This window comes from Clupea harengus, chromosome 12 (assembly GCF_900700415.2).
Source record: "Clupea harengus chromosome 12, Ch_v2.0.2, whole genome shotgun sequence".
In the NCBI taxonomy this organism is placed as follows: Eukaryota; Metazoa; Chordata; class Actinopteri; order Clupeiformes; family Clupeidae; genus Clupea; species Clupea harengus.
In genome coordinates, this window is record NC_045163.1 from 2,121,823 (window position 1) to 2,141,838 (window position 20,016).

At 39.9% G+C, this 20,016-nt stretch overlaps 3 protein-coding genes across 4 annotated transcripts; 2 read left to right on the top strand and 1 right to left on the bottom strand.

Moving 5' to 3' along the window:
- The first annotated feature begins 1,548 nt into the window (after positions 1-1,548).
- On the top strand, positions 1,549-8,605 carry cplx4a (complexin 4a). 2 transcript variants are annotated; one of them, XM_031578080.2, is made up of 4 exons: positions 1,549-1,777; positions 1,863-2,040; positions 4,531-4,618; positions 7,661-8,605. In XM_031578080.2, the coding sequence occupies exons 2-4, from the start codon at positions 1,880-1,882 to the stop codon at positions 7,886-7,888; spliced, it is 477 nt and encodes a 158-aa protein (XP_031433940.1). In that variant the 5' UTR covers positions 1,549-1,777; positions 1,863-1,879; the 3' UTR covers positions 7,889-8,605. The 2 variants fall into 2 exon arrangements, with proteins under 2 accessions (XP_031433940.1, XP_012695747.1); XM_012840293.3 differs by having other exon boundaries at positions 1,550-2,040.
- A 2,328-nt stretch (positions 8,606-10,933) lies between these two features.
- rx3 (retinal homeobox gene 3) lies at positions 10,934-14,508 on the top strand. Its single transcript, XM_012840275.3, has 3 exons — positions 10,934-11,662; positions 11,928-12,157; positions 13,229-14,508. The coding sequence occupies exons 1-3, from the start codon at positions 11,413-11,415 to the stop codon at positions 13,661-13,663; spliced, it is 915 nt and encodes a 304-aa protein (XP_012695729.2). The 5' UTR covers positions 10,934-11,412; the 3' UTR covers positions 13,664-14,508.
- A 2,833-nt stretch (positions 14,509-17,341) lies between these two features.
- LOC116222932 (gastrin-releasing peptide) lies at positions 17,342-19,594 on the bottom strand. Its single transcript, XM_031578222.2, has 3 exons — positions 19,208-19,594; positions 17,972-18,243; positions 17,342-17,695 (listed from the first exon to the last, which is right to left on the bottom strand). Exons 1-3 carry the CDS (start codon positions 19,329-19,331, stop codon positions 17,642-17,644), a joined length of 450 nt encoding a protein of 149 aa, XP_031434082.1. The 5' UTR covers positions 19,332-19,594; the 3' UTR covers positions 17,342-17,641.
- Between the last annotated feature and the right edge of the window lie 422 nt (positions 19,595-20,016).

A 20,016-nucleotide genomic window follows, 5' to 3' on the forward strand; every position in this document is an offset into this window, starting at 1 on the left:
ATTATCTATCACCCTACAACCCTTATCTGTCTTATCTGTCATCCTCCAGCCCTAGCTGTGTATATTCTACAGGATCTACTGACTTACTGACTCTAGCCTTGTATCACCCTCTATACCCACTTCCCTCCAATCCCCCCCCCCCCCATCTATCAACATGGGTGATTATATACCATAGCCTTGCCATAAATAGTCTACCACATCTGTTACACTCTCCACTCTGTCACACAATATCACATGACTCTTTCCCTCCAATCTCTCTCTCTCTCTCCCACGCACACGCACACGCCCACGCACACACTATGACCCATTTCTTCCAGTCAAATGGCAAAAAAGAGAGGCCTCCACTGCCCACATTGAACATTCGCCAACTTGATGTAATGCCATTAAGCCACGCCACCCCTAAACTGATTTTGCACCACATATCAGCTGGCATACAATGACACGTCCGTCCAAAGACATTGCTGTAACAGGACGATGACGATGTTTTCTGCTGCAAATTACAATAAACTCAATTGATCAAACAACCTGCAAGAGATAATTACATTATGGTCAGGGTTAGTCGATAATGAGCAAAGCAGTTAAACTGAAGAGGCATTAAGGGAATCTGTTGCAGAGTGGTGCAGTCGAATTAGATTCAAGATTAGATTCAACTTTATTGTCATTGCACAGAGTACAAGTACTGAGGCCATCCTAACTGTAAGCAATTATCCACTGTTTAATGACAAAAAGATCAGATATTCAGATTACGAGATGTAGCCTTATGTAGTTCTCCAATGACTAAACCTATATCCACCATAGATAACGCAAAACAACACCATCATTCCTTTAGTATACAAATGCCTAGTATGCATTTTTAGAACAATTTGCATTCTTGACAAATTTGGTTTTACCTTATATGCCCTTTAAATCAATCAACCAATTTAGGTTTAACCTTCTTACATCAAACCGCACATGTTCTCCCTCACAAGCACGATTACAAAATAATTAATATGTGCAGGAATGCACTCATCTGATACCCTCGGTCAGTGAGCATTGAGAGAGACAGTGCTGCTGCCGTGACAGCACTACTTGTTGGAGCTGGATCTACCCCCCCACCACTTCACACGTAGGGGGATGGAGGGGCCTGTGATCCTGCAGAGGTTAACATGCGTAAGTGGAGACTGAAGCCACAGTGGGGCCCCCCCCATGACTACACTCTCCATCGTTCCACACAAGGGGAACGGCCACACAGCCTCAGCAGATAAACAGTGGGATAATCCCTGCTTGTACTCGCTGTCTCTCCTTCCCTCCCTCCCTCCCTCCCTCGCTCTCTCTCCCTCTCTCTCTCTCGCTCTCTCTCTCTCTCTCTTTCTGGGTTCAGGAGTATAAATGGAAATCTCTGGACGATTTGGCTGCAGCGCATTGGCTAGCCCCTATCTTAGGTAATGTGATTAAGGGTGAGTGGGCGGAAACAGTCAGTCTGACGCTACAGTGAAGGAAAGACATTGCCAATCTATTTCCTAAAACCCCAAATTTCATGGTGACCTTTAGTGGCCAAGCACAACTTCACATTTTTAGAGGCGACATTTTGATCTGTTTTAGGCAATAGCTCCCACTCTTTGGGTAGCGAGTATGAATTGATAAAAACAAGCCCGGGCCATCTGCCCCTCAGTATAGTGAAGTGGGGAGGTTTAATCCAGATTACGGCCACAGCATAACTGTGTGTGTGTTTTTTTTTCTTTTTTTGGCGTCTGCTCACAGTCGTCAGTGTGCCCTTGACAACAGAGATAGGCAGCAGGTTGGGTACACAGACTAGGTACTGCTAGCCATTACATTCTACTGGAATTTTACTCAACTACAAATTTACATTTGAATCTTTCCAGATTCCCATTGGGAAAAGATGGCTTTTCTTATCAAATCCATGCTACCAGCAAACCCCCTGAAGGGAATGATGGGGGGTGAAGAGAAGGCAGAGGAGGCAGCCCCAAAAGACCCCGCGGCCGCTGCTGGCATGACCCGTGAGGAGTATGAGGAATACCAGAAGCAGGTGGTGGAGGAGAAGTAAGTACCAGGGGAAAGCTCCGCCATTTTAGCCTCATGAGAGGATAGGCAGCCAGAGGAAGCATCGCCATCAGCTCATCCGTCATTTTTATGCGGCAGATGATGGCCGATTTCTTCACTGACAAGGGGGACATTTAATAGCTATATGAAACTTTTAGCTTTTAAAAGCCATTAATGATTGGAACCAAAGATGGAGCAGGCATTTTTATCTCAGTCTCTTTAATCTTATCTTAATGTCTTTTTATCTCTTATCAATGGTTTTCAAAAGTAACATCTGCGCTATTTGTGTTACCAAAGGCCAAACTATGACAGTAAACATGTCACATTATTTTTTCTACATGATTTACACCATAACACCTTTTTACAACCCAACCCATGATTTACGTTTCATGCTCATGGAGATAGAGACTCATTTAAATCTTACATTGACACAGATGTTATATTCTTCACTTCGTCATCAAACTAATTACAAGCAGAGCCGTTTCATTTTAGAGTAGTATCAGAAAAGGCGGGGCTTAAAGCGAGAATGACAATAAAAAAAGGACTGATCATAGTGGTGATGACAGAGTAAACGTCACAGGAAACAGGCAGCTAATCTGCCTTCAAGACAAGGGCTTAGCCCAGGTCAACACAGTGCTGTTGTTTTCCAGGAAAATGCTCAGTGAAGTGAAAAATAGACCTGAAAAGGACTCTTCAAGTTTGGGGGGTGTCTGCAGGCCATTGTGATGGTTGATGGTTAACACTTGTTCTTTTTTCAGTTTTTCAAAGAATTATGTGAAGTCTTGTGTTGGCCCATTATCAATGTTTCGTCGGCTATTTCAGCCAAGGAGAATACGCAGTTCTTCTACGGTCTGATCTGCCTCTATTTTGGTTATCACCAAAGGCATATTTCACAGAAAAATAACTTATTGCAATGCACTGAATTCTGCTTATGCATTTGCCATAACCTAATGCTATGTGAAACGACAGACCAGAGAGGGTGCAATATCAGTAGAATTGGCATAGTACTTGACAAACTGGAGGTTCTGCTCAGCAACTTTCAACATTGATGTGACAGAATAAGGTTTTTAGTTTAAAAAATGTGATGAGAGCTTGTTATTTGTAGCTACCAACACAGTTACAAACAACACACTCAAGGCCTGTGTTCCACCACAGTGATATGGACACTCGACAGCCATGGTATATTTGTGTTATACCATGGCACTCTCTGCATTACTGCTTAATGTAGTGACAATATTCTAGGCATTATAATTAATTTAATGATTTACAAATAGTTTGTAGGTCAATAAACTGCAAACAACAACTTAGGTGGAAGCACTTTACATAATGGGACCACTGTTTCTGGTCTGTGGTAGTGTCAGGGCCTTTCCATGTTTTCAGTGCATTTTTCAAATAACCATCTCCACCTCCCAACCAACAATAAGCTTCAAACGAACATTTCACCGATATTTATACTTGCTGTCTCACTTATATTTCTGAAAACTTATGGTAATGTGTCATGTGTGGTAGTATGTTTAGATTGTCTTTACCAGTGACTATTAAAAAGGTTGTTGCCAACATCGTTGTTGTATCTTTGCCTAATCCTAAATCTGTCTGTGTAAATCTGTTCTATTCATAATCCTTAAATTTAATTGGCTAACTACGTCTCGCCCTTCTACATAACTACATTAAGAATGTCTTTCTAAAGTCCATAATGGCATTTCATAAATCCTTCATATTAGTTTAAGCAGTATAATGATAAATAGATGTGTTATTGTGAAAGAATGTCTTGAAATAATTGAAAGAGTACCTGTTTACCTGTTTACTCAATTTTTATCTGGTTTATGTATGTTTCAGTCCCTGTGTGTGTGTGTGTGTGTGTGTGTGTGTGTGTGTGCCTATGTGTGTGTGTGTGTGTGTGGGGGGGGGGGCTGTGTGTGTGTGTGTGTGTATGTGTGTTCACTTTGTTTGACCTGTGTTATTGTGATTTATTAAGAGGTACAGGTAACCTTTTTTTAATCTAGTAATCTACAAATAAAACATACATTTAGTACTCCCATAAAGAATCACGTCTAGCTTGAGCAGTGTCTGAGTCACACCTGCCTGTATGAGTGTGTAGCACTGCAGGAGAGCAGGCACGTGACTTGGGCTCAGGTGTCACTGTATCCCTGGATGAACAATGAGATTACTGAAGTCTGAACCACTTTAGCCCTTCACCTCATCTGAAACATTCAGCCCTAGAGGTCACGCAGAGCCTCTCCCTACTACTGTGAAAAGAACAACAAACATGAAGTTGTGCAATAATGAAAACCGACTCCTGTGACCGACTCCTCTGCCTCATTATCTGGCACATGAGCCTGTGACCAAAAATATACAGAAATGCTGTTTTTGTGGTTATGTTTTAATGTGTGCTATTCCTGCTTTCTCTAGTACTCAGTTACTTGTGCCAAATTATTTTGTAATGTATTCATTTAGTTGACATGACATGACATTGTGGTGTTTGTGTCACAGGATGGAAAGAGATTCAGAGTTCTTACACAAAAAGGCTGAGAGGGCAACGCTCCGGGTGTGCCTAAGAGACAAGTACCGCTTACCGAAGGTAAGAGACCTAACTATGTGTGGTAGCTGACGCCCTAAATTAACTAGGAAATGACTTGAACAACAGTTAGCATCTTAGTATGCCTTCAGAACATGCCTCATGCCTACAGGCCATGTGACCAATGATACAGCACCTGCAGCACAAACTCTGCCCAGCTGACGAGAGTCATTCCCACCCCCACTCTAAGTAACGTTTGAGACCTGTGAGGTTGGACCTATAAATGCCAAAAGATTAGCACAACCAGTTGGTTAACTAAATCACTTGAGGACTTTGCGTGTGCCATACTGTGTCCTTAGTGTTAGTCCTTCCCTGGCTGCTCAGGCCATCTGCTACTCACGGCAGAGGTGTCCGTCTCTCGACACCGCACCATTCACACCGGTCACACTGCTCTAATACAGACACACACCATCCGCCCCTATTGTGGATCCATCACTGTGAAATACTTTGGGATTTAAAAGGAAGACAGAATGGGAAGTGAGAACAAGGTAGGCCAACATTCATGTCTGAAAAATGCTTGTTGGTGTGAGGGATCTAATCCTACCTAAGAATCTTTATAACTTCACTGTTTATAACTTTGTCACTCTGGTCCTTTGGTTCTACGTTTTAAGTTTAGCTTTGTAATGTGATCTGCATAGTGATAAAGACAACTATTTAATGGAATTCTGATCATTTATCAACATTCTTATGTGAATAGAAAACAACAAGAATACATAAAAGTTGGGATTTTAGTCAATTCTGAATTCTGCTGAAGGTCATCAGCAGACATCTTTCTGCTCTTGAGATTGAGATTCAAATGAAGGAGAAATTGTTACGAGGCTATAGTCGTTTCAACATTAAAACATAGCATTTGTAAGAAGTGCAAGATAACCCACCTCCTTGGCTAAAGGAAATAGCCAACTGAATTATAGTTAATTATAGCTTACAGCACAAATTAATAATTTGCTTTTGTAATTCATGAACAAAAAGATATTAATTGTGAATGCTTATCCAGTGCGTTCAGACGCTTTTTGTTTTAAGGTTAGTACTAACATTGTATAAGTTGGCACTAGTGTTCATTTTAGTCTTAGTCTTTTAGATTAAAATTAATTTTAGTCATATGTAGTCTTTAAAAAAACTCTTAACCTTAGTTTTGAAAACAAAAATGAAGACTCTATATTTTAGTCTATTTTTAGTCATAGGCCTTTTTTGATACAAAATGAAATGAAGTAAATGTTTTGAATGTCTGGTTGTCATATTAAGACACAATATAGACACAAATACATATCTTTATTCTCTGAAACCACACACACGTCTAGCATATGCTTCAGCAAGTTAGCTAATTGAGAACAATTTATGACATTTATTTAGCTAACTACATTGGTTAGGATAAAATACTCCTTGATGCTAATGTTAGAGAAATTCAACTGAGGTTTGCTGAGGTGGCATATCAAACACAGGTGGAAGTACATCTAAATGAGAACAGTAGCTGTCTGGCTACAACAGTTGCCCATTGCAATGTAGTTAGTAACATAAATATCTGGCTGTTGCTGTTAGCTTACGGCATCATCTCTGAGTGGCGTGTCTTCAGATGTCCTGCTATCTTGTTCTCAGGTGGCTTTTATCATTCTGTCTTAATAAAATGACTATACGATCCTTAGTCCAAACCTAAAGGTAAGTTGTGAAGCTCTGGTGTCATAACCTAGCTAGGTAAAATAGCTCGTTAGTTCAGCAGCCACTGACTGGCGAGACTCATCCGCCTATTCAGGGGAGGGAAGGGAAGGTAGGAACAGGGAACCAGCAGGATGGATCTAATGTCATATGCACACAGACGAGCACAGTTTATAGGGAAATGCAATCTATCTACGTTTTAGCCTTGTTAATGAATGTAAGTTTGAAGTTTGGTTTCGTCCCGTTGACGAAAAAATAAGTAGACTTAATTAATGTCTTCGTTTTCGTCACCATTTACGTTGACAAAATGAACACAGGCTGACCACTGATATAACTTGCAAGCTCTTCTGCAAACTAGGCAATTTGATAAGTGTGACTGAAGTTATTCAAAAATGATTTACAACAAAACTGAGTTTCTGTGATTAGTATTAAGTTGGCTTATGCTAAAAGCTCCTTTGCTACACTATATATAAAGCTTTAGGAGTTGGGATGAAGGAATTATTAATTCCGTTGTCTGTCTAAAAACAATGGTATAACACAAAAGTTAATTTGATTTCTTGGGGGGTATGGGGAGAAGGCCTAAATTTCATTTCTGAACATTCTTTAAGAATACCCTTCATGACTGTTATACTGACTTTCCATTGAGGGATTAAGCAATGTTACACAAGAAGGAGCAGTAGGCATACTGTACATAATCACAACCATGCTGTTGATATTTTGTTAAATGCTGAGGCACAGAGCATTGACAGCCAGCATTGCTTAAATCTCTCAGTAGCCTATCACCGAGCAACAAAGAACCGCTCGACATGCAGTAGAGCGTGATTGCCCCCATTAAGTGACTGGAATTTAACTCACACCTAGGTGTACATTGTGACCAAGCCTCTTGGTCATTTGGGGCATTGCTTGAAATAGTTGGTAGCAGAAGTTTACCACTGTGTCAACATGAAATTACAATCAGCTGGGTCAGTGGCAGAATATTGAACATTCCTAATTATCAGAGTATGATATTCACAGTTGATGTATCTGTTCTCTTTATCAAGAAATGTGCAGGCTCTTCCCCTAGGTAGGCTTTTTTTGCAGGTTCAAGAAACCAGATAAACAATTAACACAAATAGCAACAATGATATAACCCTAGGTTAATGCACACTAACCATCTCGACAGAATCAAGTTGTCTACTCTTCCATGCCATGCTACAGAAATGAAACACACAACAAAGTTGTTCACATGTCACAGATATTCCCCATTCCATTCCATATCTGGATGTCTGCTGGCTCACTTTCCCACCAATCAAATACTCTTCAATGTTTTAATCCAGTTCCCACAGTCAATAAAAGTTCCCACAATCAATAATATAAAATGTTTGTAATCCCAGTAATGTACCTGCTTCTTCACAGAGTGAACAGGATGAGAACATGCTCGACATGGCAGGTGATGACGTTGACGTGCCTGAAGAGCTGCTGAAGATGGTGGATGAGGACGCCACAGAAGAGGAGGAGAAGGACTCCATCCTGGGCCAGATGCAGAACCTCCAGAACATGGACATGGACCAGATCAAGGAGAAGGCCTCGGCAACCCTGGCCGAGGTGAAGACCAAGGCTGAGGAGAAGTGTTCTATCATGTAACGAGGGAGAGAAAAGTTACACAAGAGAAAGAAAGGAAAGTTAAAAATAATAAGGGAAAACTGTTGATTAATTCTGGCTCTCAAGAAATTGCTGGTTCAGAGGCATGTCCTTCTCCCCTTTGCTTTGATCACTGGTGGTTTGCTGGCTGTTTGGATGAAATTCATAGCTGATCTCGTTGGAACCTCCTGTTTTGCCCAAAACATATTTCTCTGAATCGTGTCCCATTGATGTGTACCCTCACCCCTCTATCCTGTGGGATAGATTCTTTTGTATGTGATGTATGAATAAATGATGTCTTAGATGTGGTCCCCTGTCTCTTTCTCTCTTTCTCTCTCTCTTTCCACCCTCTAAACCAGGAGCCATAGGAAGCTAGACCAATTACAGAATTTTGGAATACATTAATACATGATTAAATATACATATTTTGAAACGTATATATTTCTCTAAAATAATTCCACAGGTGAATTCATGTCAAGTATGTTTCATCATTCATATCAGCACATCTTACCATCTTTGCTGGGCTCAATACCTTCTGTTTCACAACAAAGTGCAACAGCTTTCTTTATTTTGCTGAATGTTCCAACAGGGAAAATGTATGTTTAGCTTTACTCATTTTGTGTACATAAGAAGTAAATTACTCTGTTTAAGTATACAATAATGTAAACACAGGCTAAAATGACTGCTGATTTGTGTACTTAATAAAACAGTTTATTCATACAGTGTCTGTTATTTCTAATTGGAATGTATCATTTAGGGTGTTTTGGTACTTACAGTACAGATATATATATTCACCAGTAGCCTATGTGCACTCCCAGAGAACTGAACCCATGATGATCCTGTCCCCACCTCTAATAGTTGCTTTCTGTGCGGCTCCTTATTGAGGTGCTGATTCTCCTCCATGTGTATGTACACTAAAGAATGTGGTTAGGGAATTGCCAATTGAATTAGACATGGAGAAGTCTACAAGTACCAGGGAAACAATATGCAGAGATAAATGGAACATAAATCAAAAAATGAATATCGCAAACTGTAGTAACTGAGAGGTGATGTTTATTTGTTTATCATTGGCCTATATTAGCGCAGACAACACACATTTGTAAATACATAATCCAAAACTCTAAGTAGCTGCCCATGGCCTTGTTGTTAAGGTACTAGCCCTCCCTATTAGTAATGAATCAAAGTCATGGGTGTGGTTCCCTGCATCAAGGAATACCAGACTAAAACTCATGAGTGTGTATTATGTGTTCAGTATTAATTAAATATAATCATAATATATCCAAAGGGGGGAAACGGTAAATCTGGTGTTATGTTTACTTAATTATCACATTTTAGTAAATAATAGAACTCAAATAGCCAGCTTAGTTAGTCAGTTTAGTAATCATGATAATATGCGTTTAAGATGCGAAGATCCAAAAGAGCTGTATTTTACACACAAAGATTCCTTTGAGTTGGACTTGGACTTCATCCATGTGTTTAGATTAAATGAATTAGATTAGGCTCAAAGTACCAGATTTACACAAACACTATACTAGAAGACAGATGAGAGGAATGGGTCTTTATTTAATTGGTGATTACTGTACAACTGTTGTAGAGGGCTGATTAGTTTGAGTGAAAAAAAAAAGCCTCAGCGTTGTGAATTTCGTGCGTGTTTCCCTGTGCTAAAAGCCTTGGATTTTGGGTTCCAAAGATTAGCAGCTAATAGGATGAATGCAGATGAGGCTGTCAACCACTCAAGCTAAATGCCTGTGTCAGACTCTCTTAAGTCATTTGGTCCATCTTAGGGGTGTTGGAGAAAAGGGGGATGACATGGCATTCATGCTCCCATGTATGACTGATCACGGGTGTGTCCTGCTCATCATCCCCTTCCTCACTTCTGCTACAGATCAAATAATAAAACAACACAGATAAAAAGTTATGGGATGGAGGGTTGGAGTCTGCTTCCATTTACCGAGAAACCTTTTTAATATTCCACCATTTCTGTTGTTTTTATTTAAAGTTTTATTAACACTGTATATATGTAAATGTGAATAAGATACTCTGCATTTGTGACTATGTGAGCATGAGGGAGTGATTAGACAATCGAAAAGAAAGAAACAAATTATATCGCCTACTAATTGATTATTAATGATCTATTGTCACCACTGTGATAATAGACATGATCATATATCATCCTATCTTTCTTAAAAGAGATCTAAAAGCACTTTAATGTGTGGTCATTTTGGCCAATAAATCTGACCGTCTTATTTAAAATGATAAACTGTGCATAACTAATTCAATATAAATCAGGTTAGATATAGTCAAATCTCAGTTGTACCTTATTGACAGATTGACAATAAGGAGAAGTTAGTTTGTAATTTATGACAATAAACTACTACCTCATGTCGAGTTATTACAGAGGAGCTAAATGGTTGGCTATTAAAGAGTTTTAACTGTTGTAGAAGAAATACGTAATCCCCTTAAGCAGCGTGTGGCCATGGGATTACCAAACTGCTGTCGATCTTTGTTTAGAGGTAATTACACACATCCTCTCTCAACATTCAAGAAATTAGGAAATTCTTCCAATTAACTGCGCCTCAATTGTAGGGTAGCTCTACAGACCCCGCGTGCCTGATCCTTGAGATCATAGGCCTAAATCCGCCATTAAATGTTCAAACTGGGCGTCAAACCTTCGCCTTTCAAATTTCTTTTGCACATCTTTTTAGTGACACCAGTCACGAAGACCAACGAATTTAAAGACGGTTCAGCTGATACTGAATTGTCCAACAGGTAGCAAAAATAAATCTATTAATGAAAAAAAAAATTAGGCCTATTCATATATTAAATTATAGTTAAAACTGTTCTGATATTTAGTTACATCCGGCCTTTTTATTCCACTCATCAGTTTAGGCACGGAGTGGCCCTTGCCTGCGTTTAATGGCCATGCGTCTTTTTTTAATTAAAGAAGCAAGCTTCCATGGTCATCTCCAATTCCATTTTCAAAACCATGTTCACGTTTTGATACGGTACAATGCTTAAATCTACCCTGTTTTACCATCGTCTGGACTGAAATCTTTTCATTCAGATTTTTTCCACCTTAAACCATTAGCCTATCTCTGTCCGCTTCTTTGTAGCAGGCCATCATTGCGTTGACATCTGGAGGAGGAAAAGATGTTTTTAAGATTTATGTAAGGCGGTTTATGAAGCTGGGATGACCCCAACACGTTGGGAGGAGTTGGTGCTGGTCTGACTGTCCTGTTGTCCTAGTGGAAATCTAACGGTCCCTGACGCATCAGAGGAGAGGGGCTGTCACTCACACAAAGTCTCTGATCCGGGGGAGGGAGGAGGGGACTCCTTTAAAAACACCCAGGGTAATCGGTTTCTTCACTGTGTTACAGACCACGACCTAGAAGGTTGCCACAAGTAATACCACTGAGAACAGACAACACATACAAATTTGTATGAGAGATCGCGAATTATAATTGCTCTAAGGACCTTTCTGAAAGCTTCTTCAGATTGTGGTAGATTTATCTTGCTGCAGTAAATCAATGAGACTGCCTAGTTGTGAGACCGAAAGAATGGAAGAAAGTCTGTCAACATCTCCAGGTTTAGTCCGGAGCCCCAGCAACTCTACCAGGATCCATAGCATTGAAGCAATCTTGGGATTTAAAGACGGGAATATGTTTCATCCGACATACGTTTACAATGGATCTCCACGAGTTGCTCCGGACGCACACAGAGGTCACACTCCTGCCGTCTCGCCGCTTAGGAAGGAACACAACTCAGAAACTTTTCAGAGTGAGTTGTGTGAACTCTGGGAGAACTTTGACATATTATTCGTAGAGGCCTAGGTTATTTAGTCTGTTGAGTTCTGTGACCTGTTATGTGCAAAGTTTGTTAGTTCTGTTCTGTTAGTTATGTTCTGTTCTGTTAGTTAGTTCTGTGCAAAGTTAGTCACGTCATTCCTTTAAATTTGTAACTTTAGGCCTTTATATCTTCAATTAGAAGTGGTTACTTGCTATAACTTCAATGCCTTAACCGTTGCTGATATGCCTTTCTGCAGGTGTTTGCTGCTCCTCTAGACCGAGTTCCGCTGTCAGTTCCGTGACTGATGGAGACTGCAAATTGTCAGATGACGAAAATCCGAAGAAAAAACATCGCCGGAATAGAACTACTTTCACGACCTTTCAGTTGCACGAACTTGAGCGCGCCTTCGAAAAGTCACATTATCCTGACGTCTACAGTAGAGAAGAACTCGCGCTCAAAGTCAACCTGCCGGAGGTCCGCGTGCAGGTAGGCATTCGTGTTACTAATATGATTTTATGATGTTAAGATCAGACACAACCTGTCCCAAGCTGTCATACGAAAATTATCCAAGTGTTCGCCTATTAAACAAAACAAAGAGCACTAGGTAGGCTACCTTTCAGCACCAGAAACCCGCCAAATACCACAAAATAGTGACCTTAATTAAGATTATTTTGTGCTTTCAACATGTTTAAAATCAGGATATGCCGACCTAATAAGTAACTTAACGCCCTTACTTGTTACTGAAAAATAAGTTGAAAATAGCCTAAATGCTATGAACGGTTTGCCTGGTTATATTTAAAATGTCCTTGAAGTAGTAAGAGTTACCTAAATGATGCACTTTTGGTTGGTTGCAGTGAGTACATTTATATGGATGAGGAACCTAAGTTTACCCGTTAATTTTAACTGACGCAGTTTAAAAGTCGGCTTGATTAAACTGGTGATTTTACCAATTTTTTAATTTATTTCAAATAATGTAGCTAAATATAGTATCTTATATTTGAGATGTGGAAAACATAGCTTGTATTGGTGCTTTCTTTTTCATTTACCAATTTCAGTCAGTAGAATTTGCCAAGACAGGCTTCAGATAGTCTTTTGGGGAAGCTGAATTTAGTCTCACGGAAATTTCAAACGGTCCTGCAAATTTATAAAGGCAAATTATTCATGTATGTGTTTTATTAGTGTTATCAGTGTGAACATTCAAATTAAAATTTCCCGCACAATTAAGTGTCAACAAAGCGACGTGCATTGCGGGGCACGACAGCATAACAGTTTAGTCCATCAATCGGAATGATAATCAATCAGCTGAAATGATAAATCAGTTGACCAAACTGACTCTCTGTGCTATATTAAATATTGAAATGTCTTTTTGGTTTAAAGTTGTTTGTTAAGAAGTTTAATTTTAAAAAACCTATATGAAATGGAGAGAGAGAGGTTGGAGAAGGTCAAATCTGTATTTTCAGACATAAGATGTAGATGCCGATGCACAAGCAGTTCCACAGGCCTATCCTAAATGCTTTATGAGCAGAATGTAACAAAATTTGTTCTGATTGATTTCAGGTGTGGTTCCAGAACCGCCGAGCCAAGTGGCGTCGTCAAGAGAAACTGGAAGTGAGCTCCATCAAGCTCCAAGATTCCACCGCCTCCATGCTGTCTTTCAGCCGCTCGTCTCCACAGGCGCTAGGCTCTGGCCTCAGCCTGGAGCCGTGGCTCAGCACACCCCTCTCCAGCTCCTCCTCACTTCAGTCCCTACCTGGCTTCATGGGCCCCCAGCAAGGCCTCTCAGGCAGCTACACACCCCCACCCTTCCTCGGCGCTCCGTCACTGAGCCACGGCCTGCCCCACATTGGTAGCATGTGCCCGCCACCCCCTTACCAGTGCTCAGGCTTCATGGACAAGGTTTCCCTGGAGGATTCAGACCCCCGTAACACTAGTATTGCATCACTCCGAATGAAAGCCAAAGAGCACATTCAATTCATTGGGAAGACATGGTGAAGGACCCCAGCTATAACCATTCATGAACTCTGAACTCAAAGACATGAACTCTGGTGGGACTGTTCTGAGATATTTGGGGTAAAAATCCCGGAAACTGACAATCAAAAATGCTGAAAAGCTGCTTTACTACTAAAGCTGGGAATCCTGATGTCCTGGGGATTTCCTTGGTGTTGCTGATAATACTCATGAGGTTATATTATTGTTTAGGGTTAAATGTCTGGCACACTGTCCTTGTCGGGATGCCGTTTATCTAAATAAAGGTTTTAACATGAGTACCAGCCATATATTCACATATGGCTTTTAACACGTTTTTTGTGACAATCCTGGCCTGTGAGAAAAGGAGGGGAAGAAAGGAATGATGTCATCTCACTCTTCTTAAAACGAATTTTGAATTAAATGAATTCCATTTGTTTTCTGTAATGATAACATGCCAATAGACAATCTATTTATTGCACTAATTTGATTCAAAGCTTGTGATATAACTTTATTTTGTTTTCCAACTCTAATCTGTGTCCTACAAATGTATTTTTAATAATGTAAATACATTTCCATGTCAACATTGCCAATCAGCATTAAATGCATCCTCACCTGTTTTTTCTTATTATTTTTATTTATTTTACAGTTCCTCATCTTTGGAATATCCAACCTTAAACTGAACTCAAAAGATATGACTGTGTCTGTACCAAATTATTCTACCATTCATGACAGTTATAGAAATGTGCTGGTATTTATGGTACTGGTAAGATCTTTTAAGCCTCAATTTGGAATAAAGAAGAAATATAGCAAATATGTGATCTGATTCTCTCTTCACCCTGCTCCCGTACCGCAGACACACACACGAACGCACACACACACACACACACACACAAACACACACACAAACACACGCACACACACACGCACGCACGCACACACACACACAAACACGCACGCACGCACACACACACACACACACACACACACACACACACACACACACACACACACACTCACACACGCACGCACGCACACACACACACACACACATACATACACACACACACACACACACACACACATACAGCAGGCTTTACTGGGGCATCCACTCCCTCACCAGTAAGAGCTTCTACCCAGAGTGTATGACTGCTGAACGCCACTCTGCCACTCTAATAGCATCACTGCACTCATTACTGCACTGTTTACAGTACTTAACCGACCCTGTCATTTACACTATTCAGATTGTGCACAGACTGAACCGCCAACACTGTTCAAATAACATTACTGTGCATGTAACCCACTGCACATATTCACATTTACATTTACATGTACATTTAGCAGACGCTTTTATCCAAACAATCAAGCTAGGAGCAATAGAGACCTAGTGTAACAATAAATACTATTTTACATAAGAAATCAAAAGAAGTGCAGGAATGTAACTACTGTAAGTGCGAGTTAAGCATATGTTTACACTACATAACCAAATGTACATATATTGTTCATGTTGTACATACAACCTTACATTTGCACTCACTATTCTCCAACTCCACTTCTCCACTGTATATACGCATTTCAAATATTTCCATATATATTGTAACTCTCCACTGTGCATCACTGTGCATGGTGTAAGATATGGCATCACTTCTGTAGTACTAACCTTTTCCTGCACTTAATAACACTGTGTTTTTGCCTTTCTGGTCAGAAGCTAACTGCATTTCATTGGCTCTGTACTCTTACACTGCACAATGGCAAAAGTTGAATCAAATAATGGAATATAATCTTCTTAAAGTCTATGTGTAATGACTATATACAACCCAAAGGACACCCTGGAATCAAATGAATGGGTTATCTCCTTGCTGAAAGTGTCTGCAATATATTTCATGCTGCTCTCAAAAACTAAAAAAGAAAAGGAAAACTACAACACAGGCTAATGAACAGCATGAAGCAATGTAGACCTCATTAATTTAAGACCTAATTCTGTAGTGTAGTGATCGTATCGGTAAATAGATATCACTCATTTACTGATCAGTCACCACACTTTGTCAAATGTTTCCACAGGCTTAGATCGCAGTGTGAATTTGGTATGCAAATAGAGATAAAAAGATTTTAAGAAATGCTTTTAGTTGTAACTGCTAGGAATATGGTTCTTCTTCTTGTTATTATTATTATTGTGGTTGTTCCTCTATTATCAGACAACTGGTAACTAAGAAGTGAGTATGTCTCTATATGATAGAGACATACATTGCCTGGTCTTTCTCTTTTCAAGATATCTTTTGACTGATCCGTGATGTTTCAAGGACTATGGAAGGGCTGTGTGGAGAGGCGTCTTACTGCTTCGTTGTAGCACCTTATGAGAGGCGCGGCCTTGGTCTATTCACAGACCGTGCCACTGTATCACTGTCATCTCAAATAACATGGCCAGTATCCCCCTCTAGTGGCATAACACGTAATCTCTGAACCCCTTCTCGTTGGACCCACTCTATGTCATTGACCAGATATTCACAAAGGTTATGAAATTACTTTGGATCACTTTGTCATATCGTTCTTTACAGCTAGGTTTGGCTGCAGTTTCCAGTCCTAGGCCTAAGACCTTAAACACGTCGGTCTATGTTGCTAGCTCGATGGAATGAAGGGTGTCCTTTTTTTTGATAGATTAGGGCACAGTCTCCACTGTGTTGCTTGCTAAACTAGTAGGTTAAAGAAAAAAATATATATGCTGCTCATGAGCAACTGGGAGCTGGGAAAGTTCCGACCTCCAAGTGAAATACACCTGACCGCCTGTCGAACTCGTAACACCCCACTAGGAAAGTGGGAGGTTTTTGAGAGCTCCGAGAAGTAATTTTAAAGTCATTAGCAGTTTACTATTGTGTAACGAACGTAATATTAACCCTCTGGTTGGCCAGCCTATAACGTTACCTTACTGTCAATACCGTTGCCTTTTTGTTGTCTTTATGTGAACGCTCTGCACCTATGCGCTTAATGCTAAAGAAATTGGTTCCAATTAACGTTTTTCATTTAGACACTGGACCTTCGTAATTGAATCCATTGTTGTGAGCGAACAAATTGAATAGAGGGAGATGGGCCGATCAATCGGTTTTCAGCCGTTGTTGTAGCGGACAACTAAGACCTCAATTATATTGCCTGAGTGTCCCATTGGTAAGCCGTCATCCGCCCCTGTCTGTAAAGTGAACTCCACTTTGAAAGAGCCCGTTTGCAATGACTCTGAAGGTCAGCGGTTGACAGCGCACGTTTATGCCTGATTGTTTATTGGTGTTTTTCAGTTTGAAAAGCAACAAAGTGGTTGTGTTCATAGGCCAATTTTTATGACTTTCACATCAAAGACACCAGGCCTGTGTCTATTATGTCTGACGCCAAGTGTCCTTTATTGAAACCCATTTCCGCCATCTTGTGGCCAATACGTTGACCATGGGCTCTGTCTTTCCACCTGACATTATTGGTTTCTGTTCTGTAGGCTACAACCGCCTTCACCAATGTTCTGTCATTGTGGCTAAATCAATGAACCAACATTAAGGTGTTACATACAGATGTCACAGCCTGCCCACACGATTATTTTGTTATTTTGGCAAATAATTGATGTGAAGTGGACCAATACTCAAATTAACAATAGGCTATGCAGATGTGAACAGTGTGCTTGACATCAAAAATACAAAACTAAAATGAACTGAAAAATGTTTTGTCCCAATAATAACAGCTTTATTGAGATTTACCTTAATAAAGACACACAATTATAAGTTGTGAGTTAATGCAGGTTGGTAAATTCAAATAAAACAGTAAGTATAGTGATTGTTGACAGGAAGGGATTCAGATACAAAAATACAACATTGGACTTTATTTATGTAATACATACAATCAGCCTAAAATATTATATGTTATATTATAATTGAATATGTTATGCTTGGCTACAAGGAGGTGCTGTTTCCAAAGAAAACGTCTGAAACCACACAATGTCTGGTGCATCAAGGCAAGTCCTGGAGCTGGTATCTAGCTGGAGCTGCTTTCCCCTATTATCAAAGCCTGTAACAACAGGTCTGCCACCTGGAGATATAAACAAACAAAAGAAAAGTACAACTTTTAAAATCAAAGTCAGTCAAACCAACTAATAGATGTTTTTCTTCGCTCGTTTTAATGTTTAATTACACATGAAGCTGCTCTTACACATATTTATCATCGTAATCTTTATCATACAGTTGAGACCACATCAGCCTGAAGACTTTGCTTAATGGTTCTATGTGATGGCTTCTAAATGGCTGAATGTGTCTCAAGCCTCTCTCTTAGGTCTCCTTGCCCCCAAATTTCACTTTCATCACCCACCTCTTTTAGATGTCTGTGTAGCTCCCGTTGTTCCACCGTCCGCCTTCTTTCTTCCAGAATGTTCTGGACTTGCTTTAAGGTTTGGCTTACTGGCACCTCATCCTGTTCTGGGGCCAGTAAGGTTCTGAACAAAACCCAGAAGGGAGAGGATGGCCCCAGTGTTCTGTCCAATTCTCTGCCTCCAGTTGGTGATGCAACAAACTGCCCCATGTCTCTGTCCCTCTCCTGAGACTCAATCAGATTATCTGTGCTCTTCTTGCCCATCAGGTGCCCTGAGAGAGGCAAAATAGACAGGGAAATAAGTACAGAACAAAACAAATGCCAGAGTGCTGTCTGGATATACTTATAGCACATTAGCTGAAAGTATGCTTTATGTACGTACCATATACACTCTACAGGGGACTGTGCAGACATTAAGGTAAAGGCACAATATGCTTTTAGGACTACATCAATGCTGTCATTAAAATGGTACAAATTCTTTAGATTCTAATGCTGATTAGATTACTGTCTTTGTTTCAGGTGACTTTTGCATTTCTGGGCCAGAGAAACAAATTACTAAATGACCACAACACAAATGATGAAAGGACAAACACAAATGACTAAAACAAAGAAACCATGCTGAATTTCATTATTTGAAGATGTGCAGAACTGTAGATAACTCAAACTACACTCAGAACTATGAACCAGTAAGTGATTGTAGCATCTTTTATCCCTGTCAGCTAAAATACCAGACGATCCGTCCACATCAGTATCTATGTAAGTGTGTTCCCTGATATATCAGCAACATAATCCAATGTCACTCTATATCCTCACTCTATCCACAGGTAACAAGCACTTGGGAAAAGCCTGATACACTACATTTGTCCACTTTAATATCACGTGTTTGTTAGTTGTATTATCTGCTTTCACAGTTTAATGTATGCATTTATTGTATTGAGCTTGTCAAAACAACATCACATTGCAACATCCCATAACATATCGAGAAACGTGTCATGAACATGTGATTCACTTCTAATAAATTAAACAACTGATGGTTGATTAAGACTTACTCTTCAAAGTTAGACTCAAGCCAAGTGCCAAATATACTTGATTTGGCAATCACTGTCTTATTTTTACAAACTACAAACAAACGTGTTTAAAACAGTAGATCGTGGAAAATGAGTCATTACAGTTCAAAGCTGTGATAGACATACACGAATAAGTAGTAGATGTCAGAGTGAAACAATCGTCTCTCACCTACTGCCCAGTGGTTCCCACGTGGATACATCTTTCCAGCATTATCTAACTGATCCTCGCAGACGACGGACGTTAAAATGATGAATAATGCGATAAGGTCTCTGCATCTCCAGGGAAGGCACATCGCCTTAAAACAGTGAGAAATATCTTAAATTGCCTCAGAAAAATCAGTATTCCGTTGTTTTGGTCAACTCTTGTCTTTGTGCAAAAAAAGTATGTGATCAATCGTCATAGTCAGTTAATTTATACCACGCCGTGACGAAATCCAAAGAATAAGTGAGCAATTCTGACGTTTGGTTTGTTTATTAAATGATAATGCCAGTTCAAATAGAGTCTGAACGCCTTAAAACGATCCCCTCCTACGATCCTCAACCGGAGGCTTTACGTCAGCGTTGTTTGAGAATTAAAGTAGGCTGCTGAGAAGCAATTTAAATTGACATAGGCCTACTGAAAGAGTCTATCATTATTCGGCAGAGCAAATTAATTTCATTAATTATGACGAGGGTTCCTTCCTCCAGTCAGCTGGATAAAACAAGTTATTTGCCCTTCGCTTTTGATTCAGATGTTTGACAGTGATCTGCTCAATAAGGATTTGGTTGGGGTTTTTTGGGGTTGTTTTTTTTAGTTTAATTCTTATTTTCCTATCCGGCCGAAAACAATCACGGCCTTAGCATACATCTGATTTATAGTTTTTTAGGCAACTTACACCTGGCATTAACATGCGTCTCGTATCTAGACATGCCTTTAACCTGATTACATTTACACCTAGTATGAATATGTGTATCCGGTGTCCACATTGAGATCCATAC

Coding starts and splice junctions, on each gene's coding strand:
- cplx4a (XM_031578080.2), top strand. CDS start 1,880: ATGGCTTTTCTTATCAAATCCATGCTACCAGCAAACCCCCTGAAGGGA. Junction 2,041..4,530: donor AAGCAGGTGGTGGAGGAGAA/GTAAGTACCAGG, acceptor TTTGTGTCACAG/GATGGAAAGAGATTCAGAGT. Junction 4,619..7,660: donor ACAAGTACCGCTTACCGAAG/GTAAGAGACCTA, acceptor GCTTCTTCACAG/AGTGAACAGGATGAGAACAT.
- rx3 (XM_012840275.3), top strand. CDS start 11,413: ATGAGACTGCCTAGTTGTGAGACCGAAAGAATGGAAGAAAGTCTGTCA. Junction 11,663..11,927: donor CAACTCAGAAACTTTTCAGA/GTGAGTTGTGTG, acceptor GCCTTTCTGCAG/GTGTTTGCTGCTCCTCTAGA. Junction 12,158..13,228: donor TGCCGGAGGTCCGCGTGCAG/GTAGGCATTCGT, acceptor GATTGATTTCAG/GTGTGGTTCCAGAACCGCCG.
- LOC116222932 (XM_031578222.2), bottom strand. CDS start 19,331: ATGTGCCTTCCCTGGAGATGCAGAGACCTTATCGCATTATTCATCATT. Junction 18,244..19,207: donor TGGGAACCACTGGGCAGTAG/GTGAGAGACGAT, acceptor TGCCTCTCTCAG/GGCACCTGATGGGCAAGAAG. Junction 17,696..17,971: donor TACACAGACATCTAAAAGAG/GTGGGTGATGAA, acceptor TTATATCTCCAG/GTGGCAGACCTGTTGTTACA.